Source organism: Hyperolius riggenbachi, chromosome 7, assembly GCF_040937935.1.
Source record: "Hyperolius riggenbachi isolate aHypRig1 chromosome 7, aHypRig1.pri, whole genome shotgun sequence".
NCBI classification, from domain to species: domain Eukaryota; kingdom Metazoa; phylum Chordata; class Amphibia; order Anura; family Hyperoliidae; genus Hyperolius; species Hyperolius riggenbachi.
In genome coordinates, this window is record NC_090652.1 from 260971787 (window position 1) to 260998421 (window position 26635).

The 26635-nt window shown below is 43.3% G+C and overlaps 1 protein-coding gene across 5 annotated transcripts in view; it reads left to right on the top strand.

The window, feature by feature from the left end:
- LOC137524995 (sodium channel protein type 2 subunit alpha-like) overlaps positions 1–26635 on the top strand; it is a 351655-nt gene that overhangs the window by 180467 nt on the left and 144553 nt on the right. For 4 of the 5 annotated variants that reach the window (XM_068245607.1, XM_068245605.1, XM_068245608.1 and 1 more), the window contains exons 5-9: positions 3568–3696; positions 17584–17675; positions 20055–20324; positions 20610–20673; positions 21642–21783. In XM_068245607.1, coding sequence (XP_068101708.1) covers positions 3568–3696; positions 17584–17675; positions 20055–20324; positions 20610–20673; positions 21642–21783 — 697 coding nt within the window. Of the gene's footprint in view, positions 1–3567; positions 3697–6701; positions 6774–17583; positions 17676–20054; positions 20325–20609; positions 20674–21641; positions 21784–26635 lie in introns of those variants that run through there. The other variant, XM_068245609.1, reaches the window with a different exon arrangement.

Genomic DNA, 26635 nt, shown 5'->3' on the forward strand with positions numbered 1-26635 from the left:
TCAAGTGTGTGATACAGACACTACTGCAACTAAAGAGATCAGCAGGATGCCAGGCAACGGGTATTGTTTAAAATCATATAAATATGGCAGCCTCTGTAAACCTCTTGTTTCAGGATCCCTTCAAGAAAGGCACACATATTTTGAAACTTGTAGACAAGGACAGAAAATGAGGTACACCGAGAGAACAGAGGCGCCAGTAGAATAAAATCAGTTAAAAGTCTTAAAATGGTAGAGGTAGTGGTGGACTTGCTTACTCCAAAGGACACAAACTAAACGTAATGACGTTTAAACAGAGAAAATGTATTTATACACTCCACGATCATTTGCAACGCATTTTGCAGGCGTGATCCTGCTTCATCAGGCAGTAGAAAGGAGTATACAGCGAACACTGTCCAGGTCCATATTAAGTGCCTCTGTCTGAATATTTTGAAACTTATTGACCTCAGCATTAGTGATGATTGTAGTCTTCTAATTATGGCTACGGGAAATTTTCCAAAATACAGCCACGCGTAATTAGGATTTGTAAATTCAGTTGATTTTGTGTAGTCCAATCGTACTTTTGCGTAATTTCATGCCGACTTCAGCAGTTAGTAGCAAATCCCCCCCATACATGCCATAGTCACCGAAATTGCAACTTAGGTGAAGGGGAATAGTGGGAAGAAGTCAAAAAATACATTTTTCAAAAACAGGACCATGTAGCTTTTGAGAAAACTGATACTAAATTTTCAGGAAAATGGAATTGCGCTTAAAAATGTAATTATGCATAATTTCAAAATTACAGTTACTGATTATGGTAACAAACAAAATTCATTGCGATTTTCCGCCAAAATTTTGCATTACAGTTTTGCATCGTAATTGCAAATTATGATACAAAATTATGATTATGCAAAATGTTGTGCTCATCAGTAATCAGCATATCATATTGCAGACAGTGATTGACTGAAAATGTAATCAGACATGTAAGGAAATGTCTGTGTGACGGGCAGGGAAGGATTGGCGGATTATCAATCGTTCTTTTGCGTAATTTCATGCCGACTTTAGCAGTTAGTAGCAAAGCCCCCCCATACATGCCATAGTCACCAAAATTGCTACTTAGGTGAAGGGGAATAGTGGGAAGAAGTCAAAAAATACATTTTTCAAAAACAGGACCATGTAGCTTTTGAGAAAACTGATACTAAATTTTCAGGAAAATTGAATTGCGCTTAAAAATGTAATTATGCATAATTTAAAAATTACAGTTACTGATTATGGTAACAAACAAAATTCATTGCGATTTTCCGCCAAAATTTTGCATTACAGTTTTGCATCGTAATTGCAAATTATGATACAAAATTATGAATATGCAAAATGTTGTGCTCATCAGTAATCAGCATATCATAATGATTGCAGACAGTGATTGACTGAAAATGTAATCAGACATGTAAGGAAATGTCTGTGTGACGGGCAGGGAAGGATTGGCGGATTATCAATGGCGGCACAGTTTGGCCGTGTTAAGTAGCACAGAGCTAGTGGTTCAACCAATAAGCGATAAATCTTTGCTGGAATCTGATAGAGCCTGCATTTGATAAAAAAAAATCAATCAGGATCTGATTGATTTCAAGTCAGGGAGGAATCCATAAACCTGCAATATCGTGTACACACGGTATGAAAGTGGCATATCAGCACAACGAGCATTACTATTGTCAGTAGGGGCCGGTAACATTGCCGCACGCTGTGCAATGTTACCACCCGACAAATGCACCACTAACTGTACAAAAGGTAATTTTTATCGAACGTATGTCATAAACATCACAATAATAATAACAAAAAAAAATGAAGTCAATAATAGATCCTCAGCTTGCAAAAAAATATTATGCAAATATTTGTATGCAGTAATAATACGCAACACTTTCAGTTTTGCTCCTATTTTTGCATGAGCTGCACTCAAAGGTCTCAAACATTTTCTACTTACACAAAAGACCCATTACTCTCAAATATTGTTCACGAATCCGTGTTAGGGCCGGTTCAAACTTGTTTTAAAAACATAATCAGTGGCTCAGTTTTGGGGCCCCCGGATCAAAACCGGAACCATGAATAAGAGTGTTAAAAATAGAGGCCTCCTTCACCCTGTTCAAAATCGGAACTGCAGGGAATCTATGTTGAAAAACTGAATGCAGGGTTCGGATTTGCAGGGTTTTCACGGACCCTGATCGTTCCCGGATACACGGAGGGGTAGTGAAGGGCAGTGCAAAAATAGATCTCCCTCTACACAGACTATTCTTGCACACAGAAATGGAGGGAGATCCGCATTGCCTACTGCCTGTTCCTCCCCTTCACGTCACCCCAATAGTTGTCCCCCAGGTAGCCTGAGGGGGTAGCAGCCAGGGCGGGGGGTAGCGGACACAGCGGCGGGGTCGCCTCCCCTCCCTCACCTGGGTCTCCCCATCCCCGCTTCCCCTCCAGCTATGTGGAGCGAGAAGAGAAGAAATTACCTTTCTTCCTCTGCTCGCAGAGTGAGTTCCGGCAATGCCGCCGACTAGAGGGAGAGGAAGTAAGAGGAAGTAAGGTGCTTCCCCACTCGCCCGCTTATTTTACTTTTGCCGCACATAGCTGAAGGGGGAGCGGGTATGGGGGGACCCAGGTGAGGGAGGGGAGGCGACCCCCCTCCCCGCCACTGTGCCCGCAACCCCCCATCCTGGCTGCTACACCTTCAGCCATCCGTTTTTGGGGGTTAAAAACAACAAACAAAAACGTAAACGGATCAAAAATCGCTTGCTACAAAAGGGCAGCACGGATCTGTTTGCGTTCCAGTTTCTGAAAATGGGATCCCGGACCGCGGATTGCATTCTGCAACTGGGTCTAGTGTGGACCGACCCCTAGTGAGAGAACTTCTCCTTTGCCGAGATAATCCATTCCCCCTCATGGGTGTGCCATATCAAGGTGCGGATTAGCACAGGTGTTCCTTAGACTGGCCACAATAAAAGGCCACTCTGAAATGTGCAGTTTTTCCTTATGGGGGTTGTGGCCATCATTGTCTCACGCAGTGAAGCACAGTAAAAGCCAAAAGAACAGGTAGTAATGTGGAAGGAATACTTATCCAAGTATTGACAGCGGTGCTCTGCTTGCTATAACAGAATTGCTGTTGTTTATCCCCTGTTTATTGCCTGAAGAAGTGGGCTGTGCCCGCAAAACGCATTGCATCCTTGGGGTATCTTCAATAAATGTGTATTTATTTATTTAATCACAGTCCTTGGTGTCTGCTTTAACGGAGGCAAGTCCACCACTTCCTCCCAGCAATTTTTTTAAAATTTTATGTACTTTTATTCTACTGGCGCCTCTGTTCACCTACCACTTATTCAAGAGTAATTGCACCAAAAGTCCCTGAAAATAATTGTAGCGAAAGTGCGTCACAAGCTGTAGAAGTAGGTGAATCAGGCGGCCCTCAAGGTGCGAAGTTCCACTTGCCCAGTATGGGAATGAGTTATTCACTTACTAATGCCATAATATGTGTTGTATTGGATGTACTGAACATTTTTCTCTATTTTTAGAAATTGTATAATGTAATTGTTGTTCCATTCCTTCCTGCAGATACACATTCACAGGAATCTACACATTCGAATCTATGATAAAAATTCTAGCACGGGGTTTTTGTCTAGAAAAATTCACCTTCCTACGAGACCCGTGGAACTGGCTGGATTTCAGTGTAATCGTTATGGCGTAAGTATCACATGACTTTACCTTTATGCTGAGTATATGAGGATTCCCTGAGGATCTGTGAGCTTGGGGGATAAAGGGGCCTAAATTAATCTGAATTCAGCTAAAACAACTGCCCTGTTTATGTACGATACCTAGGTAAAGAGTCCTGAGTACCTTCAGTTTAATGTCCAAGGTGTTGTCACATGACCCCTGAGCACTTCTTCCAGATCTGCTGCCTCTTGCTGCTGAGGAGAGAAATGTATTTGGCTTGCAGGGGCATATCTAGGTAGTATAGTGCCTGTAGCAAAAAGTGAAATTGCCTCCCCCCTCTAAAAACAGCATTCTTTATTGTGTACATGTGTTATGGTTGCCTGTGTTTTTTAGCTTGGGATGCTGCTGAAGTTTTGGAAGTATATCTTCTAATTCCCGCTCTGTACTCTATTCTAGCACTAACCTTCCCCTCTTTTAACACCAGACACTAACCTCCCACTCCAATCCTTACCTTCCCATCTTGACTCCTGACACTAACCTCCCCCCTCTGCCCTCTCCATTAACACTAACCTCTACCCTCACTATTACAGCTAATTCATTTGAGCATCAGATATGGATTAAGACCATACAGGACCCCAGGAAGACCAATTAATTTGCCATGTGCCTCACAATCAACAAATTAAATAGCCGGGTGAATTAAGATAAAATAATTTACTACTTGGCGGCTGCTCCACGCCGCTTGGCGTGACCGTTGCGGCAGCCCCGGGATTGTCCACGGCGATTGGCGTGAACGCGGCGCCAGCCCCAGGACCGCTCCACGCCAAACGGTGTAAACGCGGCGGCAGCCCCAGGACCGCTCCATGCCGATTGGCGTGAACGCGGCGGCAGCCCCTGAACCGCTCCACGCCGATTGGTGTGACCGGCTTTCAATGGGGCTAGCAGGAGATTGTGCGCGCCGATGTGTGCGCATCTCCGCTTGGAAACTCCGCTCCGGCTTCAGTCTCCCAGTGGCGATAGCTGCTAGGAGACTGTTAGACGGCAAAACCACCGTCTAATTACCCCATACAGCGCTGCGATCTAAGGCAGCACTGTACTGGGGACAGCTGTGTGACCCGGCTGTCCCTGCCAGAGGCAGGGAAGTGATCGGCTGTCATAGGTTCAAAGCCAAGCTCGCTGATTGGCTGGCGGGGGAGGGAGGGGGGAACGTAAAAATAAAAAAAATAAAATAGGGAAATTTAATAGTAAAATAAATATGTACCCCCCCAAAAAAACAAACCACTGGCAACGGGTCAGACCCCACCAACAGAGAGCTCTGTTGGTGGGGAGAAAAATGGGGGGAATCACTTGGAAGGTACGGGGGCAGGCATAGTCGCACAGCACATAGTCAGGCATGGCGCCTATGGTGCTGTGACACCCATGGCACAAGCCATGTCTGCACCCCTCTAGATACGCCACTGTTGGCTTGTGACATGGAACCCTATAACCTCCTCACAACTTAGGGGGAGTGAGGGTCTTGTCCTCCTAACTTGGCAACAGGCCATGTGTTAGGGCTTTTTTTGACTACCCTGCGATTTGCGATTTGATTCTGATTGCAAATCGCAAGGTATATTAAACTAATGGAAACTGCAGCAGCAATTTCCATTAGTGCGATCCGATTGCTATGCGATTTTGGTCAAAATGCAATCATCATCCTGCCGCGTTTTGGATGCGATTGAGCTTTACTATACTGAGTATTTTAGCTCAATCGCAATCGCATGGTGGAAATTGAAACGCGATTGTGATTGAGATCGCAATCGCGAACGCAATCACGGTTGCATTTCATAGTGGAAAAGAGCTCTTAGGCCTAGGAGCAGTACTGCATTAACCACCTTAGCGGTGATGACGAGCTCAGCTTGTCCATTACCGCCGCGGTGGATTGCTCAGCCCATGGAGGGTCTTTTTAAATAAAATTTTCCGTGGGGTGTGTAGCTAGCACTTGGCTAGCTACATCACCCCTCCCCCCCCACCCAATCGTCGCTGGCATGCTCTGATCCCCCCCCCCCCCGATGCAGCGGAATACATAACACCCTTCCCCCCCCCCCCCCCCGGAGCCCGCACCGGTGTAGCCTCTCCATAGCCTCCAGGGGGTGCTATGGTGGCGATCGGAACTGCGCATGATGGCAGCGATCGGAGGGGGGGGGGGGGGGTAACAGTGCCAGGGGACTTGGGTGGGAAAGTGTAGCTAGCCTAGTGCTAGCTACACCAACTTTAACACATTTTTTTAAAAAGCCACCCGCGGCCACACGGCCGCAATTAATAGAACGCCAGGGTGGTTAATCACGTGACCGCAGCCTGTATGTGAAAACTAGGGTACTCTGGAAACTAAAGCAGGTGTAAGCTAACTTAATGGATGCAAAGCATTTATACGTTCACAGCATATCCTAAATAAATTGTCCTTTTCCACCAAGCTGACAGATGTTCTTTTACAGGGAATTTGCCACAAATCAAATACGTGGTTAAGAAGCTGCAGAGGGGAGTTGAACCCTTAGATCCGTGGGCTAAATGCTAGTTCTAGGGCAACCATAGTGCTAATTTTGAAATTATGCGTTCGTTAATGTTATAACAACAGAATAAAAATCCCTAAAGCTCCCTTCCCTCCTCTTCTCACTCTAGGATATAAGTAAGGCACAAAGTCTAAAAAATAATCCCTTAACCCATTAGCAGTTTCAAATGAAATTTTTTGTTTGAAGACTGCTGTACAACGTAATCCTTTGCCAGCACATCTTGTTTGGTTGCCTAGTGCAGCCATACCAGCGGGTGGCAGCCAGGAGCAGTTATAGTCACCTGTTGATGTAGATGGCTTCTTCTCTTTGTCCATCGGGGCTCTGAATTTCCGACAGGTCTTCTGGGTCCCGATTAAATCCAATCATATAATATGACAATTGATCCAAAAGACCATGTCAGTGTTACAACGCCACTAGAAGAGGGGTCATGGGAGAGACTCTTCCATCACCTCTCTTCCTCTACTGGTTGGATGTCCTGTCATGGGATCAGAACCGAGAAGACATGTCACGGTTACATCACTGCTGCGGTGAAGCAAGAAGAAGCCTATCCAGCCGTCCGGAGAGGTAACTATAAAATCTCCTCGCCCCCCCCCCCACACTACATACCATGCTAAGCCTGCCTAGCTGAAGGAAGGCACACTTCCCCAGCAGCAGAAAAAAATTGGCCCTGCAGCCATATAAAGTTTTACTTTATTTGACTGCTAAAGGGTTAAAGCAAACCTGTAATGGGGAGGGGGTATAAAAGATAAATACTCACCTAAGTAGTTGGTGTCTCTGGATGGTCCAGAGGCTTCCTGGATCCTCGCTAAGCCCACAGTTCCAGCGCAGGGTCCTTCTTCATCTTCTGGTCTTCTGGTCATGCTCCTGGCCGTAGTCGAGCATGTTCAAACTTGGCATGTGCGAGTCAGGTCTTTGCATGCCCAGTAAAACAAAGCCACTTCTGCATGACTGTTTTCCTCTGTGCACGAGCGCTTGGTTCCATTGAACATGTGCATGCCCAGTCCGGATGCACTTGTTTATAGGAGCGGGGGCACAAGAAAGCTATTCAACAAATATCTAGAGGCTTTCCACTACTGAAATGAGTATCTTAATATTTTTTTATATTTTTTCCCTTCAGGTATGCTTTAAATACCTATATTTTTTGGAGAGCAGCAATGGTTTTTGAACCCTTCTTTACCTTGTAGTTTCCTATTGACAGGTTGGCTTTTCCTGCTTATTTCCTTTTAAACCATACCAGTTGCAGTGGTAGTGATGGTAAAAGTGATGGTAAAAACTGTTGTGTAGTGACCTTGGGGTTACTTGGTGAGGTCCGTCAGTAGTGCGCAGGTGCTGGCCCAGTGGCATGTGTACTTGATCATGCGTGCACAGCCAGGAGGGCTCTGCACCTGCACACAGCATCATGCAGAGTGCTCCTTGCCACAGGCATGCAATCAAGGACATGCGCCGCTGGGCTTGCGCTTACATACTACTGACGGACCTCACTGACCATAGGGACAATTCACCATCGAACACTTCTTGCCATCACCATTGCCCGGCATCCTGCTGATCTTTCATGTATCAGTAGTGGCTGAATCACACACCTGACACAAGCATGCAGCTAATTCACTTGACAATACAATACAGAGGCGCCAACAGAGTAAAAGTATCAAGTTAAAGAGGTATAAAATGAGGGGCAAGGATGGACTTACCTCCCCGACAAAAACACAACTATTGTATAAGATCAAGAAAAGCGGTATTTATTCTTACTCCAAAAACAGTTTGCAACGCGTTTCACGGGTCTCAAGCCCGCTTCCTCAGGCAAAAATACACAAGGAGCCACTTTCAAGTTGTGCAGGCTAGTGATACGCTACACAAGGAGCAACTGTCAAGTTGTGCACGCTAGTGAAGCGCCTCTGTTCAGAGAGGCGCTTCACTAGCATGCACAACTTGAAAGTTGCTCCTTGTGTATTTTTTCCTGAGGAAGCGGGCTTGAGAGCCGTGAAAAGCGTTGCAAACAGTTTTGGACTAAGAATTAATACCGGTTTTCTTGATCTTATTCAATACTTGTGGTTTTTTGTCGGGGAGATAAGTCCACCCTTGCCCCTCACTTTATACCTTTTTAACTTGAAACTTTTACTCTGTTGGCGCCTCTGTATCTTATTGTCCAAGTGATAATTATCCACCGGGTGGATGGGTGTGACCACCCTTCTTTCTTGTTCTACGGAGAGCGACTTCTTAGCCTGAGTGGGGACAGGCCTAATCTCCCCTCTTGCGTTCTGAGTGGTTGCCTGGTCTTGGCAACCCATACTTGTGAGTAGTATTCACTACATACCATATTGACTTTGTATTATCAATAATACACAATTGGGGGCTCTCGATTGTCTCCCTTCTTGTTTTACATATCTACATATGCAGCTAATTCAGTCAGTCTTCACTCAGAAACATCTGCTCTGCATGCTTGTTCAGTGTTTGTGTAAAAGTATTAGGCAGAGGATCAGCAGGACAGGCAGGCAATATGCATTGTTTAAAATGAAATAAATATGACAGCCTCCATATCCCTCTCACTTTAGGTGTCCAACACTGTCTTCATGAGAGAAATATGAAAGTAGATAGTGCTAACCTCTCTCTCTCCTTGTCCATACCATTGCAGAGAAAATTCAGCAAGACGTTCTTCCATAGTTCTCTCATGACAGATGTGGCTAAACACCCATGCTATTTGGCCAACTTGAATGCTTCAAGTTGTAGAGAGTGCTGTGATTGGAGCTAAAACCTTTTTTTTCTGGTATTCATTGCTGGCTGTGACACTGCTCTGGAGAATGCCTCTCATTTTTAATCTCATGTATGCATTTATCAGGAGAGGAAAAGAAGGGAGACGTAGATAGCAATAAAAACCTGATGGGGGTTTTAATCTTTGACTTACCTGTCCAAAACTTAAAAAGACCAAGGACGGAATTGTTCTTTGAAGGGACTCAGAGCACCTCTCATGGATATGCCTTTAAACCAGACGACTTCCAACAAAGTCGTGCTATAACCCCTCTGGAGGAGCTTCTTGCAATGGCCATGCATGTCACTTCCTCAGCCTGCTTCATTCAGTGATGCACTTCTCTAACAGAAAAGACAGGGGTGACCCAGAAGTTATAACATAGCCAAGATAGCAGCTATGATTTTTAAATTGAAACAAAAACTATTTGGTGTAGAATGGTGATTCAGATACCAAATGAAAGAGGAGAACACAAGCTACTGAACGGTATGCATCTTTAAGTACTTTGCAGTTTTGGGCGGAGTCTCTTTAAAGGCATACCCATGAGAGGTGCTCGGAGTCCCTTTAAGGTAGCCATGAACCCAGAATAGACTTTTGCAGACTGTCTGCTCAGAAGGCAGTAAATCTCATGTCTACGGCACGCACAGAGCATACAAACTCAGTATTCTCCAGAGGAAATGGCCAGCTAGACAGCTTGGTCTAATCCATGTTATATCCCTGACCTAAAGATGAACCATTGCTTATGGATATCTCGTCCTTCACAGCCACCCATAGACAAAACTATAAAGACTCAGGCTGAGTAATATTATGTTTGCCTTCTTCCTAACAAAATGTATTTTCTAATGTCTTTTAATGCCAGCTTGTCCAAGTCTCCAGCCAGTTTCCTACTGCTAGACATTAGAGATGAACAATTTGGCCATAGTATGGTTGAAGTGAACCAGCGGGAAACCTAATAGGGAAATTCTGCTAACGTGATTGCTTGCTGTTTCAATAGTTCTCCAATGACAGCACCCTCTACAATTTTTAGATTTCGATCAGGTAGTAATAATTAATAACTACGCCTATACTATTCAGCCAATTAGAACGCTTCATGTTTATAGAAGGTTCTGTGATTGAAGGTCTGTTACCTATGAGGTTTCTCGCTGGGTCACCTCAACCATACTAGCACCAACAATTCTTCCAGGGAATTTATTGAGAAGCTCATGGCTGATTTCTAGGTCTCTTGGTTGGCTGTCACAATCATGTGATCATTGTGTCACTTCTGTTCTATGTGTTAAGACACATGAGCACATGATTGCAAGAAGCCAATCAGAGAAGTACAATATGTACTGATATGTTTCTTCAGGAATTAGTTTGCAGTACAAACTCTCTGATTATCTCTTGTATGTAAAGATAGTCTGAGGAGTGACTACACTGTGGGTGCCTGATGGTTGCTAAGAATTATTGCCTACCTTTTTATCAGTAGTACATTGGGAAACTGTCAACAATGCTTTTAGCTGGTAATTGTTTTTTTATGCATGAATAAATTAAAAATGTCTTATTATCCGGGTACCTTCTAAAGACCACTAACAAAAAATGTGGGTACCTACGTGTTATTCTTTCGACCAAGTTTGGTAGCCCACTATTTAAACTTATGTTTACTCTCCTGGCAAAGATCTAACCATTTTAGGAAAGCTAAAGGTCCTGGCTTTTCATTGTAACCTGTACCGAATCTTTGTAAATGGTCCATTTCCAAGTTAGGGGGTTTTGAAGGAAGGGTGTCCCCTGCACTGGGCTGCAGAGAGCACAGTTATTGGAATAGAGTCTTTAGCTCCAGCCAGTATTACACCCAAAAAGAGATGAGGGTGCATAGCCGGGTTGCTTCTTCTGCTATGATGAGTGATACTGGGCACTTGAGACTTGTGAAGACACCGATTCATGTTGAGGAGGAGGAGGAAGAAGTCTAGGGGACACCTCTCCTTCAACGTTCCCTAGCTCAGGAACAGTGCACCATCACCTGATGCAAACAAAGTCAAGCCTCTCGACCTTCCAATGATGCTTTGCTGTTACCAGCAGAGTAAACAGAATGTCAACAGTAGGCTGCCAAACTCTGTCAATGGGATAATACCTAAGGGACCACTCCAGCAAAAAAAATAAGCAGTTAAAATCTGACAGTACCGACAGGTTTTGGATTAGCCCACCTTATCTTGGGGGATTCTCAAGGTTTAACTGCCAAAATAGTAAGATACCACCCAACCTCCCTACTTACTTGCACACTATTTTGTCAGTTAGACTTTGCAACTGCCATTAAGGAAATGCTTTAGAAAACCCTGAGAATCCCCCATGAGGAGATGGACTAGTCCAAAACCTGTCAGTTCCGTCAGATTTTAACTTCTTACTTTTTTCGCTGGAGTAGTCCTTTAAGTATCAAAATGTGTATATGTGCTGTATATTATAAATCTTAGTAAGTCAATTTCAATTTTAGTAAAATAATAAATGCTTATTTTCCAGTGATATTTCTATTTACCTCTTGCTGGCATATCTCAATTCATGTAAAAATGTCCTTAGCTCAGAGCTTGAGACCAAATTGTTCATTCCCAGTATCACAATCCTTAAAGGTCTGACGACCAAAAGAGAGCCTGAGTAGCCTGGAGAACGTCTGCAGCGTGGAACTGTGTGAAAAACTGCTACATAGTAAGCAACACAAAGGTGTTTCCCAAAGCCGACCGGATGAGATGTAAAGATGGCCAGTGAGATGCTAGTGCTGGGTACACACCATGCATTTTCCCGCTCGATCTGCGGGATCGGGATCGATTCGACTATTTCCGACGTGCTCGATTCGGGCTTCGATTGTTCCTTTCGATTCCTTTCATACTTAACATGCAAATCGATGGCAGGAACGATCGAAGCCCGAATCGAGCATGACGGAAATTGTCGAATCGATCCCGATCAACCCGCGGATCGAGCGGGAAAACGCATGGTGTGTACCCAGCATTACAGTTCTGCCTTGCATGCAGATATAATGCAAATTGGGCTAATCAAATCAACCTCTACTGAATATGGAACCCACTCTGAGACCCATACAGTTGCATTACAATTGCATGCGGGACGAATTATTTGCACCTCACTGACCATCCCAAGTGAGAAGAGATTCTGGTTGGAAGAGAACAAGTCATTAAAGATTGATGCACTTGCAGAGGCGCATTGCCACTATTGGACCTTTTTGAGCTTGCACTCCTTGCCTGATGAAGCGGGTTATACCTGCGAAACGCGTTGCGGAGTGCCAAAATAAATTGTTATTTGCGATTTGAACAATCTTGATTGTCCATCATTTCAGGAGGTAAGTCCACCTGTACTCCTCCTTTTTAGTTGTTTTTAGATCATTTTAACCTGCCTGGCGCCTCTGTCCAAATTTGCTCATTAAAGATTGAGTCATTCACCAGAAAAGTTCCCCCCTGGGGGGGAGGTTGCAGGGGCTTTTGTTATTCCAGTGCTACAAAAAATACTAGATCCAACCAAAAATAGAAGTTTGCCTAAAGCAGAAGGTATTTACTATTATTCAGGTTGTAGTGAGCATATGAGTTGTCCCAGAATGCATCCCTGCTGAATATGCAAATCATCTCTTTGATGTCCCTGAAAGCTAAACACACCTCCAGAACTGCTGGAATGTAATGATGTGTCAGCTTGGTAATTGTACAGAGCCACAATAATCCAACATGCATATAGACTATTTCGGACTGATTGATCCTCATCAGTGGATGGTATGGATTCATGTGGCTCTGTGGGGTAGGACTTGAAACAATTAGAATTACAGAGAACCCAGCAAGCCAGTGGTGAAACAGAACTCCTAGGAGTGTGTAAGGGGCTAAAAGAGTACAAAAAGCCTCCTTACTACGATGATATGAAAAACAGAAGTTTGCCTTCTTAAAACAGGAGGTATTTACACATCATTGCATTCCAACGGATCTGGAGGTGTGGTTAGCTTACAGGGACAGCAAAGGATGATTTGCATATTCAGCAGTGATGCACTGGGAGACATCTCAGTACTCACTCCAACCTGAATAATTGTAAATACCGACTGTTTAAAGAAGGCAAATTTCTATTTTTCCAAATTCCTGCACGGTCAGCTTGCGCACTGACCATGGGGGCATTGCCGTGAGGAGGAGGTGGGGTGTTAGGAGGCAGCTGAGGCCTAGCCCTTGTTTTTTAAATGGCCTAAGGTCCTAGTTTTATATATTATTTTTATGTTCCCCTGGCATTAGGACAGGTATCCTACATTTCTTCATCAGCAATTACCAGCTTAGCGTCAGCGCCTCTGAACTCCCAAATTCTTAGCCTTTGGCTTAGCGGGGGATTGGGAGGGTGTTTCGGTGAAATATTAGGTGCTGGAGGGGAATTTAGTGTTAGTGTTAGGCACCACCTGGGGGGTTTAAGGGTTAGGCATAGGTAGAGGGAGGTCTTAGGGTTAGACATGGGTAGAGGGAAGTCTTGTGGTTAGGCATCAGTAGAGGGAAGTCTTAGGGTTAGGCATCGGTAGAGGGATGTTTTAGAGTTAGGCATCGGTAGAAGGAGGTTTTAGGTTTAGGCATCGGTAGATGGAGGTTTTAGGGTTAGGCATCGGTAGAGGGAGGTCTTAGGGTTAGACATCGATAGATGGAGGTTTTAGGGTTAGGTATCGGTAGAGGGAGGTTTTAGGGTTAGACATGGGTAGAGGGAAGTCTTATGGTTAGGCATTGGTAGAGGGAAGTCTTAGAGTTAGGTATCGGTAGAAGGAGGTTTTAGGGTTAAGCATCGGTAGATGGAGGTTTTAGGGTTAGGCATCGGTAGATGGAGGTTTTAGGGTTAGGCATCGGTAGAGGGAGGTTTTAGGGTTAGGCATTGGTAGAGGGAGGGTTCTCTGTGAGAGTGGGTTTAGGTTAAGATATAGTAAAATACTGGTAAAGATTACCAATATTTTACTAATAGAATTAAGTAATCCCCCGCGCACTTTTTTCCATGTATGCTCACAGAGGTACAGTTAAAGAGAACCCGAGGTGGGAATTACTTTTACTATTGGGGCACAGAGGCTGGTTGTGCGCACTAAGACCAGCCTCTGTTGCCCCATCGTGTGCCTCCATGTCCCCCCTGCTCGCCGCTATACCCCCCGCATTGCTGGCGACACGCAGCGTGTCGCCAGCTCAATGTTTACCTTGCGCTGTCTGTCAGCGCCGCTCCCCCGCCTCCTCCGCATCGGCGCCACCCGCCGCGTCACTTCCCTCCTATCAGCGGGAGGGAAGGGACACGGGCGGGTGCGCCGATGCGGAGGAGGCAGGGGAGCAGCGCTGACTGACAGCGCAAGGTAAACATTGAGCTGGCGACACGCTGCGTGTCGCCAGCAATGCGGGGGGTATAGCGGCGAGCAGGGGGGACATGGAGACACACGATGGGGCAACAGAGGCTGGTGTTAGTGCGCACAACCAGCCTCTGTGCCCCAATAGTAAAAGTAATTCCCACCTCGGGTTCTCTTTAAGGGGATGTGAACATTGAAGGGGGCCTTTCAAAGTTTTGTTGGTAGGCACCATGATTTGTAGGGAAACTGGTGACAGACAATATTTTTGAAGAATCCAGCCCTTGTTTAGCAGATCCGGCAGATTCTCTACCTCTCTCCAGCCTTAGTAAATCAGGATTATTGTGTATCTGAACATTGTCTGGAAAGGATAGGGTTACACAGTCTGCAGAGTGCTTCAGTATCTTCAGTATCAGTGAATTGTTTTACATTACATTGCTCTTGCAGAGATGTCTCTTGGTATCAGTTCTGCTCTATCAGTTTCCATAAAAGTACCCGTTTTACTGACTCCTCAAAAAATAGGCCACATATACTGTATCAGCTCCGTTTCTATAAGCATTTCTTTTTCACCTAGGAAACCACTTCTATCTTTGCCTCGTACACAGAAAAGCTGTGTTTTTAATACATTTGGAGAGCTCAGAAACCAGCGTAGCATTGTGCAGTGAGCGTAACAAGCACATTACGTGTTTTTGATCAAGTTTAAAAGTTAACGTCAATAGATGAGTATCTACCTATTTTACATTGGAAACAGAATATTGTACAGCATTCCATCTGTTCAGCCCAGTCAACTGTAATGCTTAGCTCTGGTGCGATACATTGCTTTAGTGCATCCCAAATAATTAAAGGTGTAGATATTCTCACATGAATGTTCAGAGAATGGGACAACAGAGAAGAGTTTACTTACTTATGAACAAACAAGAGTCACTCATACAAAAATGAGTTGCCTACTTGCCTCCAACACTGTCTGAATGGCCACTAATGACGATGTATTGAAAGACACTAAGGGCCCTTTTCCACTAGAGCGTTTGCGATTGCTGAATCGCAAAATCGCAAATCGCTAGCGATTTTAAAATCGCTACGGTTTGCTAAATAACATAGGAATCACGGTAGGTAATTTCTACTACCGCGATTCGTTTTTTACTAAATCGCGATCACGCCGCGGAATGATTTTTGCTGCGAATTTGCTATGTAGTGCACAGCATAGCAAAATTGTGATCGCAAACGTCGGGAAATCGCCGAGAAATCTTTAACTTTTGCTGAATTGCAATCGCTAGCGTTTAGCACGAACGCTAGGGATTGCTAGTGGAAAAGGGCCCTTAAAGAGACACTGAAGCGAAAATAAATATATGATATATTGAATTGGTTGTGTACTATGAATAATTACTAGAAGATTAGCAGCAAAGAAAATATTCTCATATTTTTATTTTCAGGTATATAGTGTTTTTTCTAACATTGCATCACTCTATAATATGTCCAGATTACACAACACTCAGCATTCAAAATGAGTCTTTCAGAGCAGTCTGTGAAGTAATGAACTCTCAGATAACAGCCCTCTCCACGACTAAGTTAAGGTGCGTACACACGCCGGACTGGAGGCAACGACGTTACCTCCCGCTGGGTGGGCGTGCCAACGACAGTCCGGCGTGTGTACGCACTGTCGGCGGACTGATACGGCTGCTTCTGAGCGATCCGCCCTCCAGTCCGGCGTGTGTACGCACCTTAAGTCGGAGAGCTTAATAGCTTTTTTGCATAGAGATAACAACTGGAGTTTCTCAACTCTTCCTGTACTGGAAACAATTAGACTGATGTATCTGATCTTAATGTTTTTTTTCTTAGCTGTACTACACATACAAATCATAATATCATCATTTTTTTTCCGCTTCAGTGTCTCTTTAACAATATGTTTCGAGGATAACGCCTCTTCCTTAGACCTTAAAGGAAACCTAAACTGAGAAGGATATGGATTTTTCCTTTTAAAATAATACCAGTTGCCTGACTCTCCTGCTGATCCTGTGTTTCTAATACTTTAAGCCACACCCCCTCAACAAGCATGCAGAGCAGGTGCTCTGACTGAAGTCAGACTGGATTAGCTGCATGCTTGTTTCAGGTGTGTGATTCAGACACTACTGCAGCCTAAGAGATCAGCAGGACTAACAACCAACTGGTATTGTTTAAAAGGAAACATCCATATCCCTCTCAGTTAAGGTTCCCTTTAAGTTCAGGGTTGGGCATCTCTTGTTTGTTATTGTTTTAGTTGGTATATTCTCATCCATTTGGTGTCCTGAGGAGTTTGTGAACCATCTTTAGTTTTTCATCCTCACTCCTTTTTTGAATACTATCCGCCAGACCAGAGTAGTGTAGGCTTACTTTCCCCACATGCCATATCAGGTGACCCCGTCTTATAAGTAGAATACCTTTCCACCTACTTTGTGTGCTTTTAGTTTCTACATTGTTTTTCTCACACAGGTCTCCTCATCCCTAGTCTGTTGATTTTTAGTGGACTATGAATTGCTTAAGAATATAATTTGTAGTTAACTTTTGAAGGTTGCAAAAATGTAAAAATGTATTTGCTCAAGATGTTTAATCATTGTCAGACCCTACGAAGGGAAGGGGGGTGGAAACATTTTTTGATTGACTTGCTAAAGACAAAGTCAGTAGAAGACTTTACTTACTTTACTAAAGTAGCAGTGTCAGTTTCCCAGCCCACGTCTTGTTGGTTATGTATCTACTACTAGAGGGTTCACTACAAAAACAGAAGCTAGGCTGCTTACCCTAAATGCATCTTGTCTTTTGTGTATGAAAATAAGCTTTCTAGTTGCAGTCAGAAGCAATCGCTTTACTAGAAGAACATGTACACAATCATTAGAACATGGCAGAATGTGAGCTGAGGAACTTGCCCTGGTGCAAGGACAAATCTCTGTCCATGTTTTTCAACCATAGTGCACAATGAAGCTGAATTATTTAGACCAATTCAAAGTAAACATCCAAAACTGGACTGTATGACCATAACAATAGGTTTCAGCTTTGCACAAGCTGGTTGCCCTCAACAACTCCAGGATTCCTTGCACTGGTTTTAATAATCATCTACTCAAGGTTTATTCCCACAAAAAAGGTACATCCTTCTCATGTAGACCTTGTGAAGGCCTCATTTAAAGTTCTGCTAAGATATAGACCTTCAGTCAGGAGAGTTCTTTCGCACAGTTTCTACGTGGAGACTTCTCTGATTAACTTCTTTAACCATAACACCAGCACGGTCTCCAGTTTTCATGGACGATCAGTGCTCAATAAAACCTACCTAAATCCTGAATAACTCTGGTTTAATCCTACAGGTATGTAACAGAATTTGTAAACCTAGGCAATGTTTCAGCTCTTCGAACTTTCAGAGTACTGAGAGCTTTGAAAACTATTTCTGTAATTCCAGGTAAGAAGTAATTGGTGTGAGATGTTAGGCCCCTTTGTACATCCAACTGTTTCTTTGTGTCTGTCATTGTGTTTGTGTGTGAACTCCCCTATTACAGATATGTCACAGAGTTTGTGGACCTGGGCAATGTCTCAGCACTGAGAACATTCAGAGTTCTCCGAGCATTGAAAACAATTTCAGTCATTCCAGGTGAGAGACAGGTTAAACATGCGGGCTTGGTTTTGCTCCATTTAAGCACAAGCCACGTCTTTTGAGCATAGAGCCTTGATGTTTGCCACTCATGCTGCTGAATAATCAGAAAAAAGCAGGAATCACGAGCAAGACCGGAGAAATCCGGGAGATTCCCAGCTTTTTTTTTCTAGCATTAGCTTTTCTTTATTTAAGTTTTGAGTTTAGTTTTTTCGAGTTCTGAACACTTTCTTGCATGAGAATCTGCTATCTTCAGTTTGTGTAATTTGCATTTTAAGATTCTGTTTTTTTGCCCACCAAAGCAAATTCGGTTTTCAATTTGTATTATTTTGTTTCGTTATTGGCCTCCATGCCCTTTAACTGTTCAAACTTGCCAAGCTACGTGTCAATGACAAATCATTGCTTTTAAGAACCTAACAATCCATTTGCTCACCCTGGCCAATGAAAGTCCTGATTCAGTCTCGAAATTTAGGAGTAGATTGTGGCTTATAAATGCATGTTAGTTGCATGTGACATCTTTTTGGAAAAGATGCTTCTTTCCAAAAGAGATAAGAACTTTACTTTTCCCTTAGATAACTTTTACTAGAGTAGTGCAAATATGTGTAAAGTAGACATGAAAACTATGCATAAAATGTAAGTTGTTCCACTGTGGTAAAGCACATACTGTATAGCATTCACAACCAAGTGTACTACATTCACAACAAAGTGTAATATAGACTTTGTTAACCTGTTACTTAGTAAAGCCTTTAGTTTGCCGTCAATTTGAGCTTCAGTTGCCCAACACTGTCTAGAATCTTGCCCCACGACATCAGAGAACTAAATTCATGTTTAGGACCAATATGTTGGTTCCTCCCCTCTGACTTTTGTGTCCTAACCCTAACTTAACCCCCCTCCCCCCAACCCCGACCAACTCTTTGTGTAACACCAGATTTAGCCCTTCACTCACTGCAAACCTAAAGCCTAACCTTATATCTTTTAAAGGTAGCATTAGTGAGTCAGCACTGCAACATGGAGCAAGTGGTAGTTTGTCTCATACAACTGGCATTCCCTTGACTAAAGAGCATATAGAGTACTTTTGGAAACACTGTAATGAAAATTGTTAGTTATAATTAGTTCAGAGGTTTAAAATATATATCCTGGCACTGCTGGGAATTGTTGCTCATTTATTTAAGCTAATGTATTTAAGCTTCCGAGGCTATTTGATGATATACATTGCATGCTTAAAACAATTATCAACAGTATACAACAATGCTGGGATATCTCATCTCTGAACTAAGCTTTTACATTGCATGAAATCCTAACAGTAACTCTAACATTTGTTTTTTGGTCTGTACTCTTTACTCTTTTTAAACAATCTCTATAGTTAATTTTAACCCAACTCAACACTTTCTCTTAAGTTTTACCTATATCCCTACACTAACTCTAACACATCCGTCACATCCAAAATAACTGCTTCAATGGTGCAACTCACTAAGCTGTCCATGATAGTATGAATATTACTTACTGTCTTGAGAGCTAGGCTCCAAACATTCACATCACTTTAGCATGCCAAAAGCATAATACTCAAATCAGGTGGAAAAAGTCTAGATTGTGAGAATCTGATATCAGGCCTGTTTGAATTGGCCCAGTTTGGTCAGATTTGTGCCAATCTGCCCTGGTTAGCTCACCATTAATTGTTCCAGTTGCGCCACAACTAGCTGTTGTTTTTGTCAAGCTACGCATTGTGCACTTTATATCCTACAGCTCTTTGTGAGTGCTATACATTTTATATACGGACACATCAGGAGCAGCTTTCACTTTGTGTTCTGTTTTACTTTACTGCAATACAACGTGATATGAGACCTTAGAAGAGAAACAATTGCCAACTAGAACCTTGTAACCTGTTGCTGGTTACAGTTGTGTGGAGATGACCCATCCAAATGATAATGTTCCAGCAGCCATTTTTTATGGTGTGGTCACCATATGATTCACAGAAAAAGTCGCCAAATTGTCCACGTCTCTTCCACTCATTTCACTGTTTCCACCAGCTTTCGGCTGTCCATTGTATAAACTGCTTTGTGTCGCCGTTACCGTGTGTGTCTCAGCTTCTGCATGCCAATACTTCATCAACATGCGATAAATATAATTATTTTTCTCTCGTTCTGCTTTGTTGCGTTTGGAACAAATTCCATCCTGTGCTTCTGATTCCAGGACTAAAGACCATTGTGGGAGCTCTGATCCAATCGGTTAAGAAGCTTTCGGATGTGATGATCCTCACAGTGTTTTGTCTGAGTGTTTTTGCACTAATAGGACTTCAGCTATTCATGGGACACCTGCGGAATAAATGCTTACTGTGGCCTCCTCTGAATAGTAATTTTGGAATGAACATCACAACTTACTACAATTCCACAGGGAACAACGGCACATTTTTCAACCAAACCCTCCCTGACTTTGACTGGGGGGAATATGTTGACAATAAAGGTAAGACAGTTTTAACTGTTGTTAGACTCCCTCACTTGAATAGATAAAAGCAATGCTAATAATAATAATAATACATTGAAAGCAACCTCAGACAATTTCTTAGTAGGACTAGTACTGTATGTATTCACATTTATCTCATCATGGCACATGCCAGTTCAGCTACGCTTTATGCTACCTTTTAATGTTTGTAAGTCTTAAACAATGCTTAGATAGCTTGCTATTTGAAAGCATTCAGTGTATTTAGTATGTACACTGAGTGATAATAAAATGTTTTTATCCATACAGCAAACTTATACAGGCTGGAAGGTCAGAAGGATTTTTTGCTGTGTGGCAACTCATCAGATTCAGGGTAAGTCATTTTTTTTTTATAATCATGTTTATTAGAACATAGGAAATGATCTCAGTTCATAATAAGTCACTCACTCCACTGTCATTGTAGCTAGAACATCACCATATCTTCTCAGCCAACTCTTCCAAAGGTTATCTTGGCCTTAACAGCACTCTGGAACCCTCTTATCCAAAACTAGGTTCCTGTTCAGCTGTTTCTTCTGCTCATGGATGTGAGATGTCCCTCACATTCCTGTAGTGTCTCCCCCACTCGACAACCTTCCTGCTTGGGACCACCTGAGCTTATAACAAGCCAGCCCTCAGTCTCTCCTGCATTGGGAACCAGTTCTTTTTTGGGGGCTAAAGCTAAGTACTATGTACACACGCTCGTTTGACCTCAAACAAACTAGATGATAAAGACTGCCTAGAGCAAGAATTGTGAAAGAAACCAGCATGAGTACAGCAGCCACCTTACATCTGCTTAAGATATGGCATGCCGGATCTCTAGCAAAGCCCAACGCTAAACAAGCAATGATCACATTGTTCTCTCCTACCTGTGAGAATCCGCTCTGCCACTCGCTGCTTGTTGTCCTTCCTCCCCCCTTCTATAGCAACAGATGTATCGCTAGCCTGCAGACTAGTGATGCATCTGTACAAAAAAATGGTTCTTCTGGCCTCCGATTATTTATAAAACACTGCAGTCCTAGACCCTGAGCAAAGATTCTTAAATAACATGCAATTCCGCAAATGCTTAGAACTACATCCAGTCCATTTTCTCTTTCCTCTAGTTGGAACGGAAGTAAAACTCACTGTTTTAAGTTAAATTCATTCCCATTTATTTTACAACCTATTATCTGGCTTGAGGGCAGCACGGTAACATGACCACTGCTTACACAAGTAGATAAGCATGCACCAGCTTTTTGCCTGTGACGATGTATAAAATTTGCTGAACTCAAAGTTAATTATGTTTCCTGTGCTTGTCTTATTCAGTCAGTGCCCAGAAGGATATAAGTGCATAAAGATCGGGAGAAACCCCAACTATGGTTACACAAGCTTTGATACATTCAGCTGGGCTTTCTTATCACTCTTTCGACTGATGACTCAAGATTACTGGGAAAACTTGTACCAACTGGTGAGTATTGGACTGGTAACTGAGATTTTACAATGGGTATACTGGATGATGATGAACCATTTTGAGAGATTTTGTGAGACAAAAGTTACTCAGGGCATTCATTTAATCGGTATTGATACTATGGGGTTGACTCATAGGCCCACATGCAATTCACTTTTTCTCCTGACTTTTCACCTACGTGAGATTTTCACATCTTGCCATAAAATGTGTGTTAAACCACCAGCAAGCAAGAAAATACTCAAAATAATTTGGACAGTACTTTTTCATCAACTTTTAGGCACTTTTTCAATTGTAAAATGATTTAAAGTTATTTTAAAGAGAATGGGTACCGATTCCCTAAAAGAAAAGCCAGCTACTTACCTAAGGAGAGGGAAGGCTCAGAGTCCTAATGAGCCTCCCCTCTCCTCTCCCGGTGCCCGTTCCATCGCTGGCTCCCCAAGCAGTATTTGACTAAATTGGTCAAATACTGCTACTTCCGCCACCGAAGGGAGGCTTCAGCAGTCTTAGGGAATCCGAGTGCTCTCGAAGATGGACCGCTCCAAACTGCGCATGCGAGAGCGCCTTCTATCGCATCATCGCGCATTCGCAGTATGGAGCCGCCTGTCTTTGGGAGGACTTGGCTCAAGAAGACTTCCGAAGTCCCCGTGGCAGGGGATTAAAACGGGGGAGCTGCCGCTGTGACGAGGGCACTGGGAGAGGAGAGGGGAGGCTCATTAGGACACAGAGCCTTCCCTCTCCTTAGGTAAGTAGCTGGCTTTTTTTTCAGTAATTGGGAAACATTGGCTTTAAACAGAAGATGAAAATTATCTTCTAGAAGATAAATCAGGAGAAACAGTTAATTGCATATGGGCCTTAGGCTCATATGCAATTCACCTTTTCTCCTGAGTTATCTCCTCGGAGATATTTTTTTTTTATCTTCTCTTTAAAATAACTTTTCATCATTCTGCAATTGAAAAAGTAGTTAAAAAAGTTCTATCAAAATTAATTTAGTATTTTCTTGCTTACTGGGGATTTAACAGGCATTTTTGAACAAGGTAACAAATATCACCTAGAGAAAACTCAGGAGAAAAAAAGTTAATTGAATCAGGCCCATAGAGTTTCTCTCTTTAATTATCTTATCTCACTTTACTTTCATTTTTTTCATTTTTCACCTTAACGTTGGTGGGCTAGTTCATGAGATAGATAAATAAATAAGAAGAGATAAATTATTACATAAACAGATAAGCCGAGATACTGTGAGTAGTGAGATAAATCAGGGGTAATAAGAAAGGTTAGATAGTTTTGTTAATCAACCCTATTGTTAAAGTGAACCTAAACTAAGAAGGATATGGATTTTGTTATTTTAAATACTGTATTGGTGGGTGGTGGAGCACTCCTCTGAAAGATCAAGCTTGATGTGCCACGGCGTTTCTGGCAACACTCCAGAATCTGAGCAGTGGATAGAAGGATGAAGCCGGCACCATCAGTTGTATTAATGCTCTTTTAATAAGTAGAAAACATGCTAACAGCCAATATGCGACGTTTCAAGGCACGCAGCCTCTTTCTCAAGCTAGACTGTGCATGACAGAATAAACAGTGTATAATCAGCTTTATATACTCACAACATGTGTTCAAGGCAGCCAATCTGGTTTGCACATACAAACGACAACCAATAGGAACAGGTCCTACCTAGTGGACCTGATAGAGAACTATGTTGCTGCCTACCTGATAGGGATGTTTGAAATGGTATCCCTCCCCTCCAGCATAACGCCTATCTCTGAAGGAGCAGGACTGCTTCACATTGCCGGGCTGTTGCGCGGAAGTCCGTGCCCATAGGCTACGCCCCCAGCGGACCACATGGGGAACCTGCCGCACCACGTAGAGGAGAAGGCGGCGCCATGCCGCCCACTCCCCTTCTACCCGGCAACTTGTGACGCGAGCGGGAATAACCCGCTCATTCATCACAGGGATGTAAATAAGGAAGCGCACTACCTGCTCCTATCAGAGAGCGGAGCGTGGGTCCGTAACCTAGTAACGGACCTCTTGCGTACTATATCATATACTGCAATGCATGTACATAATGCTACCTCACATCAACGCGGAAAAAACTAATTAGTATATATCGTAGCCCACATTAAGACCAGTTTTTGTTAATCAACCCTATTGTTAAAGTGAACCTAAACTAAGAAGGATATGGATTTTGTTATTTTAAATACTGGAATACCAGTTGTCTTGTCCTGCTGATCCTGGAGGGTCATGGGTGTGTTTGGAACATTTTTATCTTTTCTTTTATCTGAAGCCACCTTGGCTGCCTTTTTTGGTGAGGGAGCAGGAATTGAGGTGTATTTCCTGCAACAGACCACCTGTTTCGCTTTCTCTCCCCTCTCCATAGGACCTGAGTTTTCATGTCTGTACAGGGATTGTTCACCAGATAGGACGATAGTAGTTTGACAGTGCTTTGTATGTCTGGCTTCCACCTTTTGTGTACATGTTACAGCCAGAACCCGAAGTCTGGCCACTTCAGGGTCTGGCCGGTCAAAACTAAAAGTGGCTGTCTTACTGCGGCCAATGTCAGAAATGAATTGGATTCCTGGTGGCCGTCTTACTGCAGCCAATGGCAGAAACAAATTGAATTCCTGGCAGCTCCTCTGCTCTGGCTCCTCCCCCTGCCCCCCTCCTATTTAGCTCTGGCAGCCAGGGACACATGCATGGCCCCTAGAGTCATTTGTCGCAGCAGGGAAGCAGAGCGAAAATGTTGCAGACATTGCTTCTGCCAGCATCTGCTCTGCAGGAACGAACGGCACGAATCTCTGCTTTCCTACAGTGACAAACTAATCTGGGTGCACTCGTGTGTTCCTGACTGACGGAGCTAAATAGGAAGGTGGCGGGGGAGGAGCCAAAGCGGAGGAGCCACCAGGAATCCAATACATTTTTTTACATTGGCTTCAGTGAGACAGCCACTTTTAGTTTTGACCAGCCAGAACCCGAAGTGGCCAGACTTCAGGTTCTGACCTTAAAGAGAATTTGTACTGTCCGATTTGTACAATAAAAAACATACCAATCGAGTCACTGTGATCTCCTGGATCCCTCTTTGCCATTTCCGCCGCTCCCAGCCGTGATCCTGGCTTTTAATCGCCAGTTTTAGGCAGTGTTTACAAACAAAAAACATGGCCGCTAACCAGGAATTGATGAATGTGTATATATATATATATATATATATATATATATATATATATATATATATATATATCATGTTACAGTATACTACAAGTTTTTACTACATAGTGAATTTTCTGCACTCCAGTAAGGAATTCTAATAGTTTATAAGCATGAGCAGCTCCCTCCCCCTTCAGACAAACTGAAATTGAGAGCAGAGACCTGTCTGTGAGGGATAAACAAAGCACACACATAGAGCCTGCAGGGTGTGTGGAGGGGGCATGCATAACTTCTCACTATCACAGCAGAGGCAGTGCATTCCTATCTGGGTCAACAAAGCTTGACAAAGAAAAGAAGATTAGATATATTACAGAGACAGTGCAACTTGAAAAGGCTGCAGTAATCCAGACCACATTAGAACAGGTATAGGAACTTATAGGATAGAAGAAATAAAGCTGAAAATTATTGTTACAGAGTCTCTTTAACATATACATCTGTCTGTGTGTCTGGGCCTTTTCTCTACATTGGCATTGCAGTGATGCAAAACAAATAATGGGGCCCCCATGGGAAAACTTTGATCTATGCCCCATCTCTTTGATCTATGCCCCATCACTTAAACAGTGACACCCTGGCCCACATGCAATTTACTTTTTCACCTGAGTTATCTCCTAGGAGATCATTTTCACCTTCTATTTTAACTAACTTTCCAGCATTTTTCAATTGAAAAAGTACCCAAAAGTTCAAACAAGCAATAAAAAGGACCATATAGTGACCCCATCAGCACCAAACAATAACATGGAACATAATCATCTAACATAAACAACAGCAATCACAAGTTGTGAAAATATCACCTAGGAGAAAACTCAGGAGAAAAAGTGAATTGCATATGGCCCGCCCCCTGTGCTCCATATGCAATTACCTTTTTCTCCTGAGTTGTCTCCTAGGTGATATTTTTACACCTTATCAATAAAATGCCTTTTAAACTCCTGGCAAGCAAAAAAAAATGCTAAAAACAATTTTGACAGTACTTTTCCACCTACATTGTGATACTTTTTCAATTGCAAAGTGTTGAAAAGTTATTTTAAAGAAAACCTGTACTGAGAAAAACCTCCCCTCGGGGGTACTCATCTGTGGTGGCGGGAAGCCTTCAGATCCTATTGAGGCTTCCCCTGTCCTCCTCAGTCCCACGGCGGCGGAGATCAAGCTCCCCGAACAGCGAGGATGTAAATATTTACCTTCCCGGCTACAGTGCAGGTGCACTATCGTCTCTGACCGCTGTCGGGCCGCTCTACTGCGCAGGCGCAAGTCTCCTGCGCAGTAGACCAGACCCGACAAAGATGAGATATTTTCGCCTGTCTCCGTGCAGAAAGCTGCAGCAACGCCCCCGCTGGAGCCAGGAAAGGTAAATAAATCAGCGCTTATCAGTGCTTGTCAGGCTTGTTGAGGGAGGATTCCGGGACACTCCGGGGGAGCCAGCGCTGGACTGCCTGCAGCTACAGGGGAGGGGGAAGCCTCATTGGGACCCTCAGGCTTCCCCCTCCTGAGGTGAGTACCCCCCAGGGGAACTTTTTTTTGTTACAGGGTCTCTTTAAAGAGAAGATAAAAACATTTTCTCCTAGGTGAAAACTCAGAAGAAAAAGTTCATTGCATATGGGCCATTATATATACAGTGGAGGAAATAATTATTTGACCCCTCACTGATTTTGTAAGTTTGTCC